The following is a 21,992-nucleotide window of genomic DNA, read 5'->3' on the forward strand; positions in this document are numbered from 1 at the left end:
GAACAATTGATTATTTCTGAAAATAAAATCCTACTACAGTTTTAACATAATACAAAACAATAAATCAAACCTCAGTCTTTTGCATGCATTAATGAATCTAAGCCAATACTAAGAAAATAAAAAAAAATATACATACCTCTTCGGTTTGTGAGGGACTGGCTCTAGGCATGGGGGACACCTGGGGCGTCCTGAGCTGCCCACTGTTGCTGTCCCCAGTCTGTTCCCGATGCACTGTCTGGACATGGTTTTGCAATTCTGCTTCAGACTCAAACTTCACATTGCAGCTTGTGCATCGTGTCTTGGCAGCGGATGATGAAGATGTGGAGGATGATGAAGATGATGAAGAGGCAGCTTTGCCTTTTCCCTCCCCAGGGCTGAGACTCTCCCCTTGTGCCCATGCAGCTGTAGTTGTTGCTGGAGTGGTAGGTCTGCCTTGGTGCTGCTGCTGTTGCCTTCCACCATTCACAGTTGGGCTGGAGCTCTTAGAACCAGCTGCTGTCACACAGGTTGCACAGAGGCCATATGGCAGTCCGTTGATGTCCAGCTTCACCAGGTCCTGTTTGGAGCGGAAATCCTTCAGGCAGGAGGCGCACTTGAAGAGTTTTTGCATCTGTTGTTGCTGCTGGTTCTGAGAGATGACATTACTGCGGCCTATAGGGTGGTTGGTAGACATAGTGCCTGTCTTCTGCATGTGGAAGGTACCATGGATCTTGAGCTCCAATGTGGAGGTCACTGTCTGCATACAGACGACACAGCGGAAACCTGTCAGGGAGTTCCTCAGGTCAGGGTGCATCTGGCAATGCTCCAAGAAGTCCTCCTCGCTATGTAGAGGCATCTTACAAATGCGGCAGCTGCCAGTGTCCAGACTCTTGCTATGAGTGACCTTGTGCTCAGTCAGGGTGAGTAGGGATGGGAAACGCTCCCCACAGATGGGACACATGTAGTGTTTGACAGGCCCAAGGTGGGTCTGCATATGCTCCCTCAGCCCAGCCTCAGAGAAGAAGGTGCGGGAGCAGACATTACACTTGTGGTTGCCCTTGATCATTTCTGCTTTCCTCTTTATCATGGCACTCTCACCAGGGCGGATATTGTGGTCCCTCAACTGGTGGTTGGTGAGGAGTGACTCCATGGTGTAAGATGCCCCACAGATGTCACACCCGTACATGGGCTCTGCAGTGTCCACCTCCTCCTCACTTCCATCATGGCTGTTCTGGGACTCCACCACAGATCCTACTGCTGTCCCTGTACCATGGCTGTTGGTCAAAATGCCCTGCAGCTCAACATCTTCCTTAGGCTGGCCTTCCCCTCCTCCTGCAGTGGAGCCATTGGCCCCACAGTTCTGGGCCTTGCCCTCAAACACACAGTGCTTCTCCCTCAAATGCTTCTCCAATAGGACAATGGCATGGAAGGCCTTGCTGCAGAAGCGGCAGTTATACTTCTTGCTGTGGGTGGTGATGTGGCACTGCAACTCCACCTCTGTTCCAAAGGACTCCCCACAGAAAATGCAGCGGTGGGCACGACCCTGGTTTTCCAGATGGCTGTGTTTGACATGCAGCTGCAGGTCTGTCTCATGCCTAAAGTCCCAGTTGCATGAGGTGCACCGGTACACCTTCTTCTCATTGCTGTGCTTCACAGCCAGGTGGAGCTGGGTGGACACCTTGGAGTCAAACACTTCTTGGCACAGTGTGCAACGGAAAAACACAAAGGTATGCATGTCAAGTAGGTGCTTCTGTAGGTCATCCACTGAGGTGAACTGCTTGTCACAGCTCTCGCAGATGTAGTAAGTGGAGGTAATAGTGAAGTGAACTGTCACATGTTTCAGTAGGGACTCTTGGTTGGGGAACTCTTTGTTGCACTGGGGACAGGTGAGTTGAGGCTGCAGGCCATCCAGATGAGTTTTTAGATGTGTCTGGAAAAGGTCCAGGCTGGTATACTTTGCCCCACACTGATTACAGATGAACTCACTGGTTGTGCGAGGGGCTGAGCTACCTTGCTTCAACAAGGTAGCTTGTTCCACAGATATTGGAGAAGAGGGGCTGAGAGTGCGCAAAGATTTCTTTCCATTATTGATGTAGTTCAATGCCAGCGGAATGTTCTTGTGATTCTCCTTGATGTGCTTGTTGAGCTTCAGAACACTGTTGAATATGGGAGAATTGGTGCAGTAGGAACAGGAGTATACCTCTACAATAGGCTCCTTGGGAGTTACAGCCAAGGGGGAGTCAAAGCGCAGACTTCCCCCATCACAGTGAGTCTGACGTACATGCTCCTCCAAGGTGGCCTCTGTCAAGAACCCCATGAAGCACTGGGGACAGAAGAAGGCATTGCTCTCCTTGGCTACAGGACTGGGGAAGCCATGGGAGCAGCGGATGTGTTCCTGAAGGGCATTGAGGTCACTCAATACCTCAGGGCAGAAGTTACATTGAAGCAGGGCATCAGGCAAGCTGGCTAGCAGAGCAGCATGGTCTTCTGCATTGTGTACCTGCTTCAGGTGTTCATTTAGATTGAATAAAGAAGGCAGAACCTCCAAACAAAACTGGCAAGTATGAGCCTGCTCTGGTTTATCTAGGTGCATGGTTCGCAGATGAATCTGAAGCACAGCCAAGCTGGAGAACACCTGCTTGTTGCAGTAGATGCAACTATAGGAAATCTTAGGCTGTTTGGAGGAACGTCCTCCCATGTCAGATGTGTGCTGTGCAGCCCTCTTCCTCCTCCCTCTTGTCTTGGGCACAGGAGGGGCTGTCTCCACCATGGTGGAACTGTCAACAGAGAGATTGGAATCAGGAGTGGTACTAGAGACGGAGGTATAGCCCACTGTCAGCAGGGAGGGGCTGTTACTATGGTTACTAGATTCTGGGAGCTGGTGGATGTCCATGTGAGCATAGAGGTCTTCAACAGACATGAAGTGCTCAGAACAGATAGCGCAGGTATGGCCCTTCCTGTCACGGCTGTGAGCCTGGTCGATGTGTGTCAGTAGGGTGCCTTCATCGCTGAAGGGTTCATGGCAGTAGATGCACTGCAGGGTGGCACCCAGGCCACCATCCTCCGACGGAGAGCACTCAGGGTGACACTCAGAAATGTGCCTCTGGAGCTCCTCTGGGACATCAAAGCCCTCTTCACAACGGCTGCATTTGCGTGTTTCTTTCAACTTCCATTCATCAGCTCTGGAAAGGCCTGAGCTGCCACCGTCTTTGCCCCTTTCATGAACTTGCATGTGGCCGTGGAGAGAGCTGGAGGAGAGGAAGCCTCGGCGGCACACAGGGCACTTGTGGGGTTTGTTGGAGGCGTGGGTTTTCATGTGGATCTTGAGGTGGTCACTGCGGGAGAAGGCAGAGTCACACTCTCCACAGTGGTACTTCTTGTCACCGGTGTGTAGCTTCACGTGCCGATCTCGGCTGCGCTTGTGCTTGAACAGGCGGCTGCAGAAAGTACAGCTAAAAGGGAGTTTATCACCGTGGCTTTGCTCGTGGCGCTTGAGGAAGCTTAGGCGACTGAAGGACTTGTCACAGAACTGGCATGGGTATGGCAGTCCAGGACCCCCTTCCTCCTCGCCAAAATCATAGTCCTCGCAGTGTCCTGGAGAAGTCTGATCCTTACTGGACGGAGATGATGCAGGCCAAGAACATGAAGGGTCATCCTCAATATCAGCACCATCTGCACAAAAAAGGCAGAAAGAAGGAGAAAGAAAGACACAGAGAAGGTGAGAGCATGAAAGTGGATGAGAAAAGCATGAATCAAGAGCAAGTCAGAGGGAGAAAATAGACAGATGAAGGGAGAAAAAGAAAAGAGAGAGGAAGAAAAAGAAAAAAAGATTTTGTCAGACTGTATTCGCAATTCATTTGTCTTCACTCTGATGAATAGAAAAGGTGGACCCCTTTGGTATTAATCGTCATTTTAATTATAAGGTAATGGTGTATGAATTTTAAATTCTTTGCAACTTAGATCTTTTTTCTTCACCAGAAACGATACCTCTCCTTAGGTGTTATCTAAAAAGTTACATTTAAATATGCAATTTCAAGTATAATTAGGGAAAGGGAAAAGTGGAAATACTTTTACTACAATTAACCTTGTATGTGGCCATGTAATGGTTTAGCCTACTGTGACTCAAAATGCAATCTCTTTGACATTTAAAGCCAACACAAGACAATGGGTGTGCTTTAAGATGTAAGCTCAGCATGAGGTAAATTAGAACATTTCTATTATTCTTGAACAATTACCAGAATATTTTTTGAAAACCAATATGCCTTAAAATGACCTTAAAACAAAGGAAAGGAGGCATGGAAAAGCAGTTCACAAGGCTAAAACCGAAGATTAAATGTGCAATTTAAGCCACGGATATGCATAGCCTTTAGGATCCCTCCCCTGCAAAATAGATGATTTCCATGAAACATGGGCCCTTCAGCACATCAGTCAATAGATATCAGATTATAGAATATGCATTATTACCATATTTGTCAGCATGGTCTGAGCTAAGCCGTGAGGCAACCGATACCGGATAGATGAATGTGTCATGTGCTGATGCAGGGGGGCAAGGAAGACACAGGGAAACGGATAGGGGAAGAGCAGAACAGTTAACTACCTCACTCAAGGACAAGCAGGTGCAGAGAATAACCAGGGAACATCAGACAACTGACAATACGCCCCGATTCCACTACAGTTACTTTAATGTGTCCCTATTCAAATCGCTTCTTTGCCGACATTCCATTCCACTAATGCTCTGTACAGTGATATGAATGGAAAACACAGAACACCACTTTCCACAAGTTCAAAAGGTTATAGACCACTTCTTCCCGCTGCCGAATTCTAAGTGCTGTGAACTTCCTTACCTAAATAAAACAACGTAATCCCAACCCCTTCAGAAAAAAAAAAAAAATGTGTCAAAAGGCCAAAACTTGGAATGGGAAAAACAAGAGGAAACTGCAAAGATTTATGGGAGGGATGAAGGAAAAGCATGAAGCTCTTTCCAGGATCCAACCTCAGTGCTCTACTTCAGCTGACAAATCCAAGTCTCTCTCTCTCTCTCCCTCTTTCTGTTGTTTTTGCTGGGAGATCTGCCCTTTGTCAGGATAACATGCCCTCTCTGAGCACTTACCCCCATCAGGGCCTATCTTCAGGAAACAGATGGGGTCGGAGGCCATTCCCTTGCCCCTCCAAACTGCTGAAAGCGGCACATTGAGAGCCCACCTCCACACCGTGGCCCTCCCGGAAACCTCCCACCCCTGGCAAGGCGCCCACTCTACACACACATCTCACTCAAGGAGCAAACCTTGCCTGATTTACTTACTTTATCTATCTCATACATGTCTCAGTGCTCTCTCTCTCTCTCTCTCTCTCTCTCTCTCTCTCTCTCTCTCTCTCTCCCTCTCTCTTTCTCTCTCTCTCTCTTTCTCTCTCTCTCTCTTTCTCTCTGTCTTTCTCTCTCTCCCTGGTTGGAGGGAGGATGGGTGACTCAGTGCTATGCCCTCCTCCACAGAGGGGGCGGATCTGCCCTCTCTCACACAGCCTCCCATGGTATGGGAGAAGAAGACAGCACAAGAAAAATGACCTCAGCCAATGCCTTACAGTCAAACATATTGGCTTGGAGACAATAGTATAAAACAAACAAACAAATGGGCCTGTATACAAGGCTAAATGAAATTCTACTGCTTTAAATGAGGATGTCTTTGCCTTGAGACATTACGAAGCTGTCAAGACAACCTCATTGCATGTTTTTTTTTTGTTTATTTGATGTATATTATTCATTTAGTGCCTTTACTGCAATAAGCCACATATATAAAATCACATCTGTGGGGGACATGTGGAGGTCACATGCACAACAGTATTCATGGACCACAGCTTGGGTTCAGCTGGTGTAAATTAGCATAAACAACACATGAATTGACATAAATGCAACTATATTAATGGATTAAATAGAAAATTGCTCTGTTTGTGAAACGTTCCAAAAGACATTATTAGTACTTAGTAGAGCTCCACATTCTCTTTTAAATTACACCTGCTATACCTCTTGTTGCATTACTATTCTCAGTATGTGTTAGCTGTGTTGTTTTGGATCCAGAGCCAGGAGGTATTAATGGTTTGGGCTTAACACCTTTAGAACAGGTGGTTACTAACACCTCCCAGCATTACTATGATGACCATAAATACTGGAAAAAAATCGAAGTGTATCTCATTTGTTTCAGAGCTTTCAGAGTCAGACCTGAGGTCTGCTACTGTCCCATATACTGGAAGTTACTACAGTTTGTCTCGCACACACATGCCCAGTGACAACAAACATACATGAACACAAGAGTGCATGTGCGTACGCATTGCACATACACTCACAGTAACAAACATATATGTGCACACACAGACACACATGTACACATAGGGTACATTGATATAAACACATAGCCGAGACAAGTGTGTGAACAACTGCAGATGAAAGCGTCAGCTTCCTCAAGAGACCTCAAGAGGAAAGAGAGAGACTTGTTTTTTTCCTCCTTCACCCAGACAAGAAATGCCCAGGCCTCAGCAGCCTGAGTAAATAAAAGAACGGGCCTTACTTCCCTGTCTCTCGGGCCGGGGGCCTGTGCACGCCAGCACTCTCTGTGCTGCTGCCAAAGGGGATGCTGGGGCCTGAAAAACTACACCCTGCAGCTGAAGGGCTGTCTTTGTTGGTCTGCCAAGGCCTTCCTGAGCATCCTCCAGCCAACAGCCTGTCACGTCCTGGGAGGAAGACCTCCATCTTAAGGCCTGTCCCTCTCTGGGACTTCTCTCCCTACCCCCTCCCTCTCTCTCTTTTAAATGTCTCCTATGTGGAACAAAACAACTTATTTGCAGTGCACATATAGCGGACAGTCTGAAATGCATTATAGTCAGATTTACTACTAAGAGATTGCTTTAGCCCTCAGCTAGAGTACATTAAAGACTTTTTTAATTAAAGAAATAAGCCTTGGATTTTCAGTTTAGGGATTTGAAATATGTAAGGCTAATGGAGACAGTTACAACAACCCTATGCGACACCAGTCGTATTTTCTTTTTATGATGAAAGTAACCTCTAAAATTCCCCCTTTCACATGCAAGTCCTTGATTCCTTCAAGCCAATCTGAAGTACTCTTTGTGTGCCACTTCCTCTTCGTTCATTTATAGCGGTCTCTGCCAGCGTAAATATTCCTGTTCAAATAAGATCCTTAATGTCGGGACCAGGTACAGTTTTTCTTTCTGTAAACAAAGGTATTGCTCCCAAGGACCTTGAAGTATGTTTTTATTTAGGAAATTAATGTCTTTGCAAAATGTGTACTATATATGGAGTAATAAGTAAGAAAAATAATCTAAATAATGATGTAAAATTGTTTTAATAATTTTTTAAAAAATCAAAATGATTTCCCCAAAGACTTGTCATTTGTGCTATAATATGATGACTAACATTGTCACATTTCTTTTGTAATGCTCAGAATTATTTAATTCTGAAAATATTATTTTGATGTCATTTTCTCCTTATGGGGCAGTGCAGTGGACAGCAAGGGAGGAAATGGGAAAAGAAAGGGAGTTAACATGACGTGTCCAAGGTCCCTGCTTAGAAACAAGGACGTCACATTCACATGGTAAACATCTTATCCAACTGAGCTGATGTGCCGTTTTAAATGGCTCATGTTTCTGGGATAATAATTAGAACTAAATGTTTTGTGGACATAAACTAGCCAATCATGGCCTTCACATTCATGTGAATCTTGAAACAAAGATGATTTTTTGATTTTTGGAAACACCATATACTTTTACACACATTAGTAGCTAATTATATACCTATTATGTGTGAGTGCAAACAGTTAAAAATTCAGAGAAAATTGTTTTATTAATTATTAGATTGCATTTGATGATAGAAAATATATATTTTATTTAGACTGAAGTTTGGTGGAGTACATAAAAAATCATTAAAATGGAAATGGAAATGGTCCAAGTACCCATGAGCGCATACCTTACAACTTTATTTACCTACAGTGCTTCAGCATAAGTACTCTCTCAAGTGTTTCACTCTAATCACACACTTCAGGCTCACCATACACTGCATTGTTTGAATGCTGTGAAAAGCCGACAGCAATCAAAAGATACAGCTCTCTTCACAAAAGGAGGAAACTAATAAATTTCATAGTAAAAGCGCTAAGGTAATTAATGCAGATTTTTCTAAAGAAGAGTTTTCAAAACCACAGATGCTAGAGCTGTTACATGTATATTTTCAGCATAGATGGATGAAAACAATGCTGACTGTTTCTGGCCTGACCTTAAGAGGTGACTCACTTATTTTCCATCTGTCAGTAGCATTTGCCCTGAGCTCACTGTTAAACATGATAGTTAATTCTAGTAGACGGGCTTATGTGAATGTTTTGTTTTCATCCGGTCATACATCCTGTTAAAACCTAACAGAGACCATGGTTTGGGAATAACTCACTATTGGCACCCGGGCCTTTGTGTCTGAGGTCCTGGAGACAGTTCAAGGTGGCTTATCTCTGCCTGACAGCAATAGAGAACACCTCTCCTATTTAGGAAGCCAAACTCTTATCCAGGTCCAGGACCTTATCTTATCAGGAGAGTGTTTTTGCTATCACTCATCTGCCACTTCTCCAGCGAGCTACACTTTGTTCAAAAGCCATTCCAGTAAAGCAAAGGATGGCTGTGCTTTCAGCCGCCAAACCCTATCTTCCTGTGTGTTGTACCAGAGATCTGTACATAGAGGTTGTCATAAGAGATGTGTTTGTGCGAGTGTATTTGTGGCACATTGGGGATTGGGGATTCATTGAATAAACAAAAAGCTGACAACTTGTCTGATGTAACACTATGACCCCACTTCATATTCAGAGAGGGGATCTTTTTTACAGTTACTGGGAAAAGTAGTGAGCCCTTCCCCTGGGACAATGCATGTGTCATCTCAACGCTTTTCCTGTTCTGATGCCCAAATAGCAATGTGTGTCTGAACAACACAATATCATGTACGGTGCTGTACGTGACACAACCACTTAAGATCTAATAAAAGGTGGCTAGAGAGACTTTACATTATCTAAGACTCCAATCTTCCGGACTGAGAAGATGGGGCTTCAGTTTTGTGGGGCTAATTCCAGCTTTTCTCAGATGACTGAATTGTTCAGTTGACTCCAGTTGCACTCACACAGCGCAAACTGGAAGAGTCCCAGTGCCGGGCTTCATACTCGCCCAGTCCAACTACATCCCAGTTTTTAAGACGGCGAGTCCAGTCAAAACGGACAACTGAATTTTCTCAATGGCTCTCAGTGAGAGTGACAGATGGCCAGATGTGACTTTTCGCACCAGTCTTCAGTGTTGAAGCAAGCATGTAATCTGTCACTCTAATCCCATTATTTCTTCCTGTAACTGAGTAAAGTGAGGCATTAGTTTATCACTTTATCAACGCGACAGACAAGTCTCTACTAATCCTCCCAATCTTCGCTTTTTTATTTTTTTGTTTTTCAGTCTACTCACAACTTACTTCTGGTCTGGTTTCAAAATTTATTTCAGTGCAATTTCCAAATCCATGATTACAATACGAGGTCAGCCAATAATCTCCACCCAGCAGTCTTCAGGACAACCTCTTCCAAATTTACTATTACACCCCGAGGACCCCTCTGCTGGAACCGCTTACCAGACATTAGAAATTTCACCAATCTAAACTCAATTAAGACGCTTGGACACATGTAACACCTTAGTACACATTGTTTTTCTTTATATTTTTCATATATTTTTTTGTATTAGCTGACTTTATTTTGTAAGTTTCTATGTTGTGTGTCTCATTTTAGGCAAGCCACCCGACAAGCCCTTATGGGTTTTTAGGTTACTGTTTCCTCTTCCCAATCTAGGTTCTGCATACTATGTCTAATTTTTGTCTTATGCGCTTTTTTAAAATTACGTGCGACAATAATGAGCTTAACTAAACTAAACTAACGGACAAGTCGTTACTGCATTACACATTTTTCATTTTTTTTTTTTTTAAACTCTTTATCGGCACAGCATCTCCTGAAAGATTTCCCTGCTCTTATCCTGCCTTCAGTCATGTAAGAAATATGGAAATGATCAGTTGAGCACACATGAATGCGCCAGCAAAGTGGTAAATATGACTCAGAAAGTTCGAATTCAAAATGTGCCTTCAAGTGCTTGTATTAGTCAGGGAAAGCTAATTCGCATATAGTGCATTATTCTGAGAGCGTGCAGTTGGCTGGCTGTCTGATAAGCCTTCTTCTGGGCCGCGGTAGACTGTCGCGTGCTTTCAGACCCATTACGGACCTTGCTGTAGGCTGTATCTTGATAAAAAACCTTAAATGAAAGATTTTGTCATTATTTATTACTACTCATTCCAATGGTAATGTGAGCTTGGGTCGACAATATTTATTGGCCCAATGAATCCAAAAAAAGTCGCTGGTAATGAAACTTAATTCATTTATTTCTATGGGAGTATCTATTTTTCTATGTATCTATTTATCTACCTTTATGTGTATGTCTATGCGTGTGTGTGTCTGTGTCTGTATACTCAGGCTGTGTCTTTCTCTTTGCAAACACAGTATGCTTTTTTACACATCACTGAGAAATGTCAGGCCCCACACATCGCCTGCTACAGATCAATCAAGTCCATTATGCTACAGGATGAGGAGGACGGGATGTGTGAGGCGACTGGACGGAACGGTGAAGGATGTGATCCGTTACTGGATAAGCGAGGAAAAGAGTGGATGAAATAAAAAAAAAAAATACACTTCCCCAGGCTTCCATCGGCGCTACAGCACTCACACAGCACACGGCGACACACCTGATCACAACACAGCACAACATGCATCCATGCAGACACTTGCAGACCAAGAAAAAAAAAAAAAAAAAAAAAAAAAAACAGCGGCTCACATTAAGACGCTCACACACCAAAAATGCGGTCAATGGGGATCTTTTCACACAGGGCCTGACACGCAGAGCTGGAACATCAAGTGACATCCTGCGTCTGTGGTCTGGGTGTCCATTATTCTGGCCCTCATGGCTCTGTCTCTCAACCGTGGGGAAGCGGCAAACTGTCAACTACTTTGTCCACATTACCCACGTCCCCCAGCTCAGACAGGAGCACTTGGTCACTGTCCCAGAAATCACAGTGCCCCAGTGGCGTCCCAGGAAAGTTAGACAAATGGAGGGCCAGTAGAGGAAAAGTAGGGCGGCCAGTCATCCTTTACTGGGCTTTTTCTTTCCATGATAGTGAGACAGAATGAAGAGAGGAATTCCATTACTTATCACAGGGCTGTGCCCCCGCTACAGTGACGTCTTTCCACAGACACGGACAAATTGAAATGAATGATGACTTCTCTTTTTCGTGTTTTACAGGCCTGTAAAAACAAGGAGGATGTCGGCGCCGTGCGCAGGACTTGCCTGATTGTGTTCCTTAAGAAAATCTGCATCGAGTAACAGCCCATAACTACAGCGCTGGAAGCCTGAAAGCATGCCAGAGATGACATGCTGATGAGTAATGTGTTGTTGTTTCCCCGTCATAAGCAACCGGCTACTAGTATTACAAGGCATTAAGGTCAACTGCACACACCCATAAAGTACAGTAAACACTTTACAGTATTACAGTGAGTGGTGAGCTTAATGTGGGTGCCAAAAATGGTGGAAAAAGGGAAACAGATGCCATGATTTAGAGATTTTCCTGTCTGATGGCGCTAAAATAATGTTTATGTTATGCTGTTTTAAATGTCATAAAAATATCCGTTTATACATCACACCTAAAATATCAATGACTTCTCACCCCGTGTAAAAAAAAAAAAAAAAAAAATGGTTTCACCCATTTCAGCCCACCGTCTCTTGCATCTTTTCCACGAGAACAACAACTCTATCACATTAGGAGGAGAAACGCATAAAGCAGCAAGAGACAGTTAAAAAGATATGAAATCATCTGAAGTGTGATGTCATGCCGTCTCTAAAATTTAAGTCTGGTTTCAGAGGGGAAAAGAGAAAAAAGTAGAGAGATAATTACACAGTTGTTCAGCGAGACAGGTGCATTTACTTTCCATGTTAAGGTTACATTTCAGAGTCTAGACGTTGATGGCTCATGCTGACCTTCTGTAAAAAGGGCTTCATTCTAACTCAGCCAAACTGTCCGGGCGGATTCACTCCTCCGCCAGCTTAGTGTGATGTGAGTTTATTTATTTATTTTTTTAAGCCTAGAAACACGGGGAAACAAAAGACAAGAAATTAAGTAAATAAATAAATAAATAAATAAATTTTCCTCAAACAAGTCTCTCAGCAGTGGCATGATGTGTCGCCTTAGCAGCTGTTCATTTACTGCTGGATAAGTGCCTGTCGCTCTGCATTATCTCAGCATCTGAAACTATATATATATAAGCTAATTCTGCACTTGCATTAACATAATAAATGTAGACAAATCTCATACACGTTGTTTTGCATCGTCTCTTTACAGAATCTGTTTGAATTATTTTGATAAATATGGATACAATACTTACAGATACAAGATACAACACTTAAAACATTAATTAGGATATTGTAAAAAACTAACATTTGTCTGCTTTCTTTCTAAAGTGCACAGTGCTCTTGATTGCTGTTGCAGGTGTTGTCATCTGGCACCTTTTGTAGTGCGTGTGTGTCTGTGTGTGTCCATAATATTGATAAAATAAATCATATGCAAATATTAGCTCATCTTTTACAGATTACTATTTGTTTTTATTTAATTTAATCACATATTAACTCAACATAGGACTTCACCAGCTAATTCTACCCTTTTGAACATAAAGTAGAGTCAAGAGGAAGCCACATTATTACTGAGGTATATACAGCCTTTTCAATTAACCTTGTTTTGTTAAGGTTGTTCTTCAAATGATTTGGAGGTGAAACATTTTCATATGGCTGATGTGAAGAAAGCACAAACCAACACAGAGTATGTTATTTATTTTTAGCCCAGGCCTCTATAGCACCTATTTCCTGTTATTAGCTTCTCATAGAAATAATAAAGTATTTTAGGGTTATTGCATACAAGAATGCAAAGAAAAAATGTATTTAAAAAATTGTTCTTGAGGAATGTTACAGTGGAGGAAGGGAATGCTGGAACAGAAACGATGAAATACTGGTTCTGCTTGGAAAAAAAAAAAAAAAATGCTTTTAAGCCCTAGGTTTTCCTACTCCTAATCCACAAACAGGCAGCATTTATTAGGCTTTGGCAGTAGTGAGACCTCAACGTGCTGGAGAGCAAGATGGTCACAAGATGGTAGAGTTGTTTGTTGGGTGTAGGTGGTGCAGTGTGCGTGGGTGTGGACAGCGTGGGTCTGACGGGCGGGGGGTCCGAGGTGACACGTTGTCACGAGGCCCAGAATTCTGAGCGGCTCCCGTGGAAGTGAGAGGCTGTTGGTGTGGAAAGGAAGGACAGTTGACCATTTCAGGTAGACTAGGGCACAAACAGGAAGGAGGCTCTTCCCTAGGTCTTGGCTCGCCCGGCAGCCACAGTGGGCCTCCCAGGGGGAGAGAGGAGGACGACAATCTGTCCCCCAGCATGCCCCTTCACCGCCTGCCTCACTGCACTGGCTCTGAGGGAGTGCTGGGCCAGGCGGGACAGGGCTGGGCTGGGCTGGGCTTCAGTAGGCAAGGGAGACTGTGTGTGTGTGTGTGTGTATGTGTGTGTATGCTGCTCCCTCAACACTGCGGCAGACCAGGTGCAGGACCCAGCAGACATTCAGCCAGCCAGTCAGCCAGTCAGCCACTGTGAGAGATGCTGCAGCACTGTGCTGTGCTCTGCTGTTGCTCTACCGATATGTTTTATTAGTCGAGAGTTTACTTGGATGCTGTTTTTATTTTCCCCACTCTTAGTTACTCACGGAAATGTGATTTATGTGATCAACTTGAAAAAGAAAAAAATTGTGTGTGCCATGGAAATATGCTGAGTTACTGTATGGTTGCTTCATTAAAATAGGGTTTGCTCTGCAAGTTTCAAGAGGCACTATCCATTACTTAACACCAAGCACAGCACTCACTGAATGGGAAAAAGAAGTTGGTCTAATTCTTTTTAATCAAACTACCTTATTGTGACCCATAAAACTTGGGCAAGACTTCAACAGAAAATGATTCCACTTTTTCAGGATAACTTCATACGCTTGGATTAGCATACTGAGGAAATAAAAAGGGCAGTGTATCTGCCAAATGTCCATCAAAGAAAACAAGTCTTATCTAAACGCCCCTGTTTTTTTTTTTTTTTTTTTTTTTTTTTCTCGCTGCGGAGGACTACAGAGAATCACATGCCTTATGAACAAAAAGGCCTATCAACAGACTTGAGTGTTAGCTTTAGCATTAGCATTCGCCAGAAAAGGCTGACCCTGCCTCTTGACCCATGACCTCTGGTTCCCCTGATTAATACAGTTTGGCTCTATTTGATATCTCCTCAATGCCATCCCGGCTTGTCAGTGGTAAAACAACTGGAGACAGCCCAGGAGGGAGAAGAAAACATGCATCTTGGAGAGGGGAGAGGGAGGGGAAGAAAAACAAGCATCAACTCAAGCAAGACGATGTATTTTCATGCATCCCTGTCTTAAATGTCAAGATTTCCTAACCCTCAGTGACTGGAGCGTTGACACCTCTCCAAGGTTCAACAGAAACCGCATTCATTAATAATTAGCTTAGCCGTGAGGACAGGGAGTGAGACGGAGAACGGGAGAGTGAGGGAGACGGGTAAAATTTAAACTTCTGTCCTTTGCCAGCAGATTCAAATTTCACTACAAGTTTTTTCATCCTTTTTCATTTTTTGTTTTCCTGGTGTGCTGGCCAGAATCCGACAGGCGGCCTGTGAGCGAGTGCTGCAGACGTCGCATCAGCCATACTACTCCCTCCTCTCCTTAATCATGGCTCTAATACCCTCCAGATGAATAAACATCTTCATCCCCTCTCCGTTAAAGCCAGAAGGCTCCTCCACTCCCAAATCCAAGAGAGAGACGGAGAGAAAGAAATGGAGAGCAGAAGAAGGAGCAGAGGAAAAGGAGGACAGATGGAAGGGTGGATCAATGTCGAAATGAACCAACAGCAAAGTAACAAAGCCACGGCAAGATTTTCTGGTTCTTCCCATAATTCGTCTGATCTATTTCCCCCCTGACACAATTATCACAGTCCCTCTAATTATTTTTTTTCTTCTTAACGGATCGCTAATGGCAGGCTGCGTTTTTATGTTCGTGTTCGTAATGTGGAGGTCTGTGGGCTGTTGTGCAACCTTGTCGCCTCAGACTGTGTCCACACACTGCACAGGAAGGGGGAAGGGGCAGAGAGGGAGGGAGGACAGAGGGGGGGGGGCTGTCTCTGGAGGATGGGCCAGGCCCCAGACCAGCACTTCCCTGGCCCAGTAACTGTGCCAGAATACTCATGACATGTGTGTACAGTATGTGAGCACAAATGGCAGACAGATTTAGGGGTTTGCTTTGTTTCCCCTTCTATTGTTTTCTGCCGGTATCCAGGCAGCTCATCATCATATCTTAATGCTAGTAAGTACTTTGAGAATGTCTACACACACACACGCACACACACACACACACACACACACACACACACGAGCGTGCACTGCCCTCATCCTCATTTGCAGAACAGGGCTGGAATATGAGGCCTGAATACAACCAGACAAATGACTACAGGGCATTTTACTTATTCATCCATCACTTCACATTGATTTATTCCTGTTTATCTATTTATCAGCTGAAAAAAAAAAAAAAAACTTTCCCCTAGCTTGTTTTGCTAAAAAGTTTGTATGCTGACACACTCGTACTTGGTGGAAAACTTTCAGGGTCACTGTATCAAATCAAAATCTCTTATAGAAGGTACTGGGATTCATCTTACCCTTGCAACCCCTCCACCCCACACCCCCCACACCCCATCTGATGCCCACCCCTATCCGAGGATACCTCCCTCCTATCTTTATTTACATAGACCCAGCAATCATTGGCTTGGTAACCATTTACTTAGTTACACACCACCACCTGGGAAGCTATTTCTGTCTGTCTCAGGAGAGGAACTCAGTATGACTGCCAACCAACGCCCCCAAATGAACGATCATCCGTTATTGAATGCTGATGAACTTGAGGAAAGATCTCAGATCCTTTAGTGTCGGTTCGCGTTTGAAATCTGCTTTGATTTCGGAGGTGAGAAATGAGCCTCATGCAACATTTTATCCTCAACACCGCAAAAGCACATTCGTAGACAATTCTATTTGTGGATATTGTTTAATGCCACAGGTAACCTCGAATATGGACATATGCAATTCTGTGGCAGTAAGAGGGAGTTTTCCTTCTTCCATGGGCTAATCTCACGTCTATCACAACGCGCAGCTTACTGTGATGAACCCATTTCAAGGCTCGTCATTCAGGGGAGTGAATGTAATAGTCCCCCAATATCAGTTATCACTGACAGCAACATCCATATCAGCTAATTACTCTTTTCATGGGGCTATTATAGATGAGAGGACACCGGCCTTTATCTGTCTATGAAAGGAGAGACATTACTATTATGGTATTAATGTGAAGCAGAAGCAGTGCTACTGTACCACTAATATAGAAACATCATACAATGTGGTGGCATGGTAATAAAACCCATGGCACTCCTGCAATGGCTATCTTACTTAGCTACTTTAAGTACCAGGAGAATTACAAATAAGGTGACCTTTAATTAAATTTGGCATGCAAATAAGTTGACGAGTCAGGAACAGAAGAGGAGAGAGAGAGAGAGAGAGAGAGAGAGAGAGGGATGTATGAGAGAGATGTTCTAAGATTACCACTGGAGTCCTGATGACAACACATAGAGCCCTATCCGCTCGGTAACAGGATCCATGCTGGGGTTTTTTACCAGCGTACATCCAGCACAAACAGAGGAAGCCAATAGGTCAGAGCGGTCCTTTCTCCCTTCCTTAATTTGTATTTTCCTTAGTGTTCCCGGGTTAGTGAGGTGACTGTCATCTCTGCAGCTCTTCATTGTCTGAGGGAGGAGTTGGACAGGGGAATAGACTCCCACGCACTCTGCATACAGCAGGGAGGAAATATGGGCACAGAGGTGGTGTATGGCCCCATGGGTAATTTGTAAAACATGAGCCATGGCACCTGGGCGCCCTGCTGAGGCTCAGGTCAGGTGACTCAGTCACAGGTGCACCATAGGAGGATCTCTGGTGAGTAGGCACACCTCACAGCGTAAAGCGTGGTGGGCAACACTATGCTCTATGTTTTCTAAACATGCACTTGCTTCAGCCATTTTTTCAGTCGATGCTGAACAGCGGCGGGAGGCGGGAGCTGGATTGTTTAGCCGTGTCATGTTTTTGAGCGCTGGTTACTTGGATTATCGGTTTGCATCTGAGCCGAAGGAAGGTCAGTAATATTAGCGCCTTCCTTCTATTGTCTGAAGTGTTAGCACTGCTGTGCAGCAACAGCCCTCTGAAACACACACACACATACGTCGCAACATAACAGTGCGCACATATTACACATGCCTGAGCTTACACATGGTGCTTTAATAAGAGGTCTTGATTAGGATTCGTCGGACACAGCATCCTGCACGCACAGTCTCTGCTTTGCTAGGCCTCAGATAACCTTTATCCTATAGGGTTTAATTAATGTCAGCCAGTCTACTCTTTGCCTTTCAGAAGGAAAAGACTTATTCCTCTGCCCTCATGAAGCCCAAATCCCTTTGTTTCACTGGTGCGGCCGGCCGCCTTGTTTATCCCAACTACAGGTACTGCTCTCCTATAAGGCCAATGCTTGTTACAGGGAAAAGGTTGAATTATTTACCAACAGTAGAGAAGGAGGGAGGAGGAGAGGGGAAGGGAGAGACAGGCACTTTGTACATGGAACAGGATTTTTATGTTGCATCTGAAGTTATAAAAAAGATAAGATTAATTTTCCATGGACATCAGATGAAGGGTTTGGGTTACAAAGAAAAAGGCGTACTGGTGTACAATAATTATAAAATAGGAGCATTTGTTAAAATACGTAGTAAACTGCCTTGACCAATATCATGCAGAAAATCTGTTTATCGAAATGGATGGATAGTAGCACTCTCCTCCAACAGTAGGTGGGATTTTGTATATTTGGTCATGTGCAAATAGATGTATGTGTTTTGTTAAATAGATACCATGGCTGATTGTGCACACTCTTCACCCAGGGCAAACTGTCTGTATTCTATCTGCATCTCAGCCTCTCTGCACAATACAACAAAACATACAGAAAACAAAAGGGAGCACAGAGGGGGAGAACGAGGAGACAGACCAAACAATAAACTCAACCACAAGAGACAGAGTTTGACTTTGTGTGTGTGTGTGTGTGTGTGTGTGTGTGTGTGTGTGTGAAAGAGAGAGAGAGAGGGAGACAGACAGAAAGAGAGAGACAAGAGGACGAGGGATATGAAGACAAATGCAGAAAGGGAGAGAGACAGAGGGCGGGAGAGAAAACGAAAGACAGAGGGAGAAATCAAATTTGCAAGAACATAACAAAAAGCTGTATCTCCGACAAAAGAGAACACACAAGGGTATTTGTCTAGCTGTCTGCACCAGCAGGATCCTCTGAAAGTTTATTAAACTAGAACCCTTCAAGAGAAGGCAAAGAGTAGTAAACTATACTACTGGGGAGGAAAAGAGAGAGGGAGAGGGAATGGGAGTGAGGGGGGGTGAAAAAGAAAAAAGCTAGCTTTTCAGCCTCTGTCTCTCAGAAATTCTTTTATTTCAGCCATGCATTAAGCAACCTCCCCACTGAGTTCTGCTCCCCTTCCTGGTGTGGATAAAGCCGTCCCTCGGGGGAGCCGCTGGTAATTTCCAGCTTCGCCAGAAACTCAGGTATTAGAAAAGACCGCTTGGGGACCTGCCACAATATACCTTCACAATTTCATACGCTCTGAAAAAGAGGGAGCCCCTCCCTACCAACCTACCCCCACCCTCCCAGCAAACCCCCTCGAGGGTCCCCAGTTCAAATTTCTGAAGTGCAGACAACGGGTGTATGTGTGGGGGGAGGGGAGGGTGGTGGGGGGCCCGTGGGACTGAGCACCAGCAATAGAAAATCCACTGCATAGAGGAGAAAAAAAGCATTTCCTCTCTGGTCTGGCAGGAGTGCCTTTTTTCCCCTGGCTCCCACCAGAGGCTTTTTACAAAACATGTGTTGCTGACATGTTGACAGATTGCTCAGTGAAGTGTTAGGCGCATGCACACGGCTGGCCATTTAGGGGGACATGGCTTCCTACCCAACATCCTCTACCTGAGGCGCCATGTTTTATACATCATCCCCCAAAGAAAAAAAGGAAACAATAAAAAGGTAAGGGAGTCGCTTCCTTTGTGAGGAAAGCAGAATATCAGAGAGCAGAGAGAGACTGCGTATAATGCTGCCTTAGCTGAACTGCGGCGATGGGGAGGAGCAACGGAAGTGAGAATAAGGGAGGGAAATGGTTTCAGGCAGTAGAGAGAGATAAAACAGAGAGGTGGGAAAAAGAGCTCGAGGATGGATGCACGGTATGCTTATATATACAGTAGGAGCTTGTCAAACTAATAAAAAGCCCACCAGATCCACTCTTTGTCTCCTTGCACTGCAGCCACCAATGGCAGGCGAAGAGGATGGAATCTGATCAAAGGCCAGCTTCCAGATCCAACTTCTGCTCCTATCAGGATATCGACAGCACACGTCTTAATCGCCCTGTGGCTCCAAAAGTGCTGCCGTGGCAACAGGATGGAAATGGGGATCATAATGTATTCATGGTGCCGGCGACCTGGGGGCTGCGGAGCGCGCTCTCTGGGGACCACACTTTACCCAGAGCCAGACGTGTCTGGGCAAAATCACTCCACACAAGACAGCAGCAGAATACTGAGGAGCCATGACAGGATGGAGGGAGGGAGAGAGAAAGAGAGGGAAAGAAAAGAAGGGAGGCAGCAGAGAGTAAGGGGGAGCTATGGATATAGAAAACAGAAAAGGATGAATAACACTAAACAAAGAAAGAGGAAGGATAGGACACGAGAGGTAAACAACTGCTGTCGAGTGGTGTCAGAGATTACCAAAAAAAAAAAGAGAGGAGAAAAGGTAGTATAACCCACTCCTGGACTGAAACCTCAGACAAAAGAACTGAGGCTTTTGGTGGAAAAAAAAGCAGGATGTGATTGGTGGGAAGGGGCTTGCTGGGATGAGTGGCTCTACCTTGAGAAGCCTGATGCTGCTTGACCAGGTGGGTGGTTGGCTGGGAAATAAATTGCAGAGGAAATTGGTCCAGATTATCAGGGCCACAAAGAGACATGGCCCTTTGGCCACAGGCGAGGATGGATAAATGGCTGGATGAGTAAATGAACAGAGGGATAGAGCGAGGGAGAAGATTGATGGCTGAGCAGATGGATGGTTCAGTTGGATTGAAAGTCCACCTGCCCCCCCCCACCCCCGCCCGACTCCCACCACCCCCCATCCTCATACCCGCCCACCCTATCCATTCCAGAAAAATAAATGCTTACATTGGAGATACATCTTGCTTTTTTTTCGTGGGTGAATGTAGTATGCTCTCTGACCCCTTACCATCCTAATGAGCTCCTCCTCCACACACACGTACTGTACAAACACATCCACGCATGCACACATATACACAGGCATGCACATATACACAAACGCTCAGGAACAAACCCATGCACAGGCATACACACACACACACACACACACATGCACAAACAAACACATACAAAGCTGTAGCCTGACCTGCTTTTCCTCTACAGGAGGGCAGCTACAACAGGCACCATGCCAGGTAAACATCCTCAAGCCTTGTGCACTCACTGCAGAGGGTAAAGCTCAATGCTTGAAATACACTCTAAAATACAGGGAATAGTCAATTATGTTTAGGACTGGGAAGACATTCTTAGAATGTATATTCCTTTTGCAAAGCCCTCCTGCTGTATTTAGAAATAGAAAAGTAACACAACTTTTGCTGCATTTTATATCAGGGCTAGTTCTACAATAGAAAGTCATCACAGTCCCCCCTAGAGGTGATGATTCAAATGCGCTAACCCTCCCAAAATGAGAGGATTCACCTGCAGACTGTGGTGCGTCCTCTGCACTAACTATCCTCTTCACGTAGCACACCCTCAGGCATTCAAACTAGGGCCACAGACAACTCCCCTGTCTGTTTCTCCTCCTTCCCTTTAGCTGACAGGTTCTTCGACTGCTAAGCTCCAACACGGACCTCTGTGTTTGTGATGACTGTGCAGAGCAATCAAGGGAGAGAAAGAAAGCAAGAGGAGGAATGATGAAGAGAGGAGAGAGAAGGAGCGGGGAAGGATAGAGGTGGAGACGGAGAGAGAAAGAACCAAGGACATCAACAACGTGTTCTCACAGAGAGATGACCCCTGGCCATCCCGAGGCATCTGGTTTATCTGGCTGTCTGGGTAAGCCACGCACACACCTAATGACTCCAGCCTGGTCCATGTCCCATAGGTTTTTTTATCCCGGATTACGGATGGGGAATGACAATAGGCTGTAAACTACTGTGCCTCACGTCTGAGAGCTAATATCAGACAAGGAGTTTTCCATGATAAAAACAGCAGGGCAATTTGAGAATGAGGTTCAAAGTTACTGAGAAGTTGTGACATTGGGGTCTGCATTATATGTATGATTTAATATTATCACGTATCCTTGCAAAACGCCTACAGTATGGGTTAAGACAGAATAAGGCTGCAAGATATTGCTGATTTGTATGCATCATAAATAGTATGCAACTTCTCAATTCTAAGGTCAAAGTATACACTATTCTGAGTTGGGCATAATTTTAGGGCTGCTGTGGAGATGTAGTTGGGCCTTCGACCTCCCTCCTATTCCCCCTCATGTTGCATGGTGTTCCTGAACAGACCTCAATCAGCTTCTGCAGTGGAGATTAGTAATCATCTAGGGTCTTCATATTGATGGCCAGGCTCAGCCTGTTTGCATATTTACTGGCCTCAGAGCCCAGTCGCCTGAGGTGAGAAGCAAATTACATTTCTGCTTACCCCCACGCGCACAACTCTCTCACAC

General features: G+C 44.7%; 1 protein-coding gene across 3 annotated transcripts in view; it reads right to left on the minus strand.

Annotated features, from left to right (window-relative positions):
* Positions 1-21,992, minus strand: part of LOC115375593 (zinc finger protein 521-like) — a 96,344-nt gene that overhangs the window by 49,112 nt on the left and 25,240 nt on the right. For all 3 annotated transcript variants that reach the window (XM_030075045.1, XM_030075043.1, XM_030075042.1), the window contains exon 4: positions 137-3,651. In XM_030075045.1, coding sequence (XP_029930905.1) covers positions 137-3,295 — 3,159 coding nt within the window. In that variant the 5' untranslated portion in view covers positions 3,296-3,651. The remainder of the gene's footprint in view (positions 1-136; positions 3,652-21,992) is intronic.

Source organism: Myripristis murdjan, chromosome 17 (genome assembly GCF_902150065.1).
Source record: "Myripristis murdjan chromosome 17, fMyrMur1.1, whole genome shotgun sequence".
Lineage (NCBI taxonomy): Eukaryota > Metazoa > Chordata > Actinopteri > Holocentriformes > Holocentridae > Myripristis > Myripristis murdjan.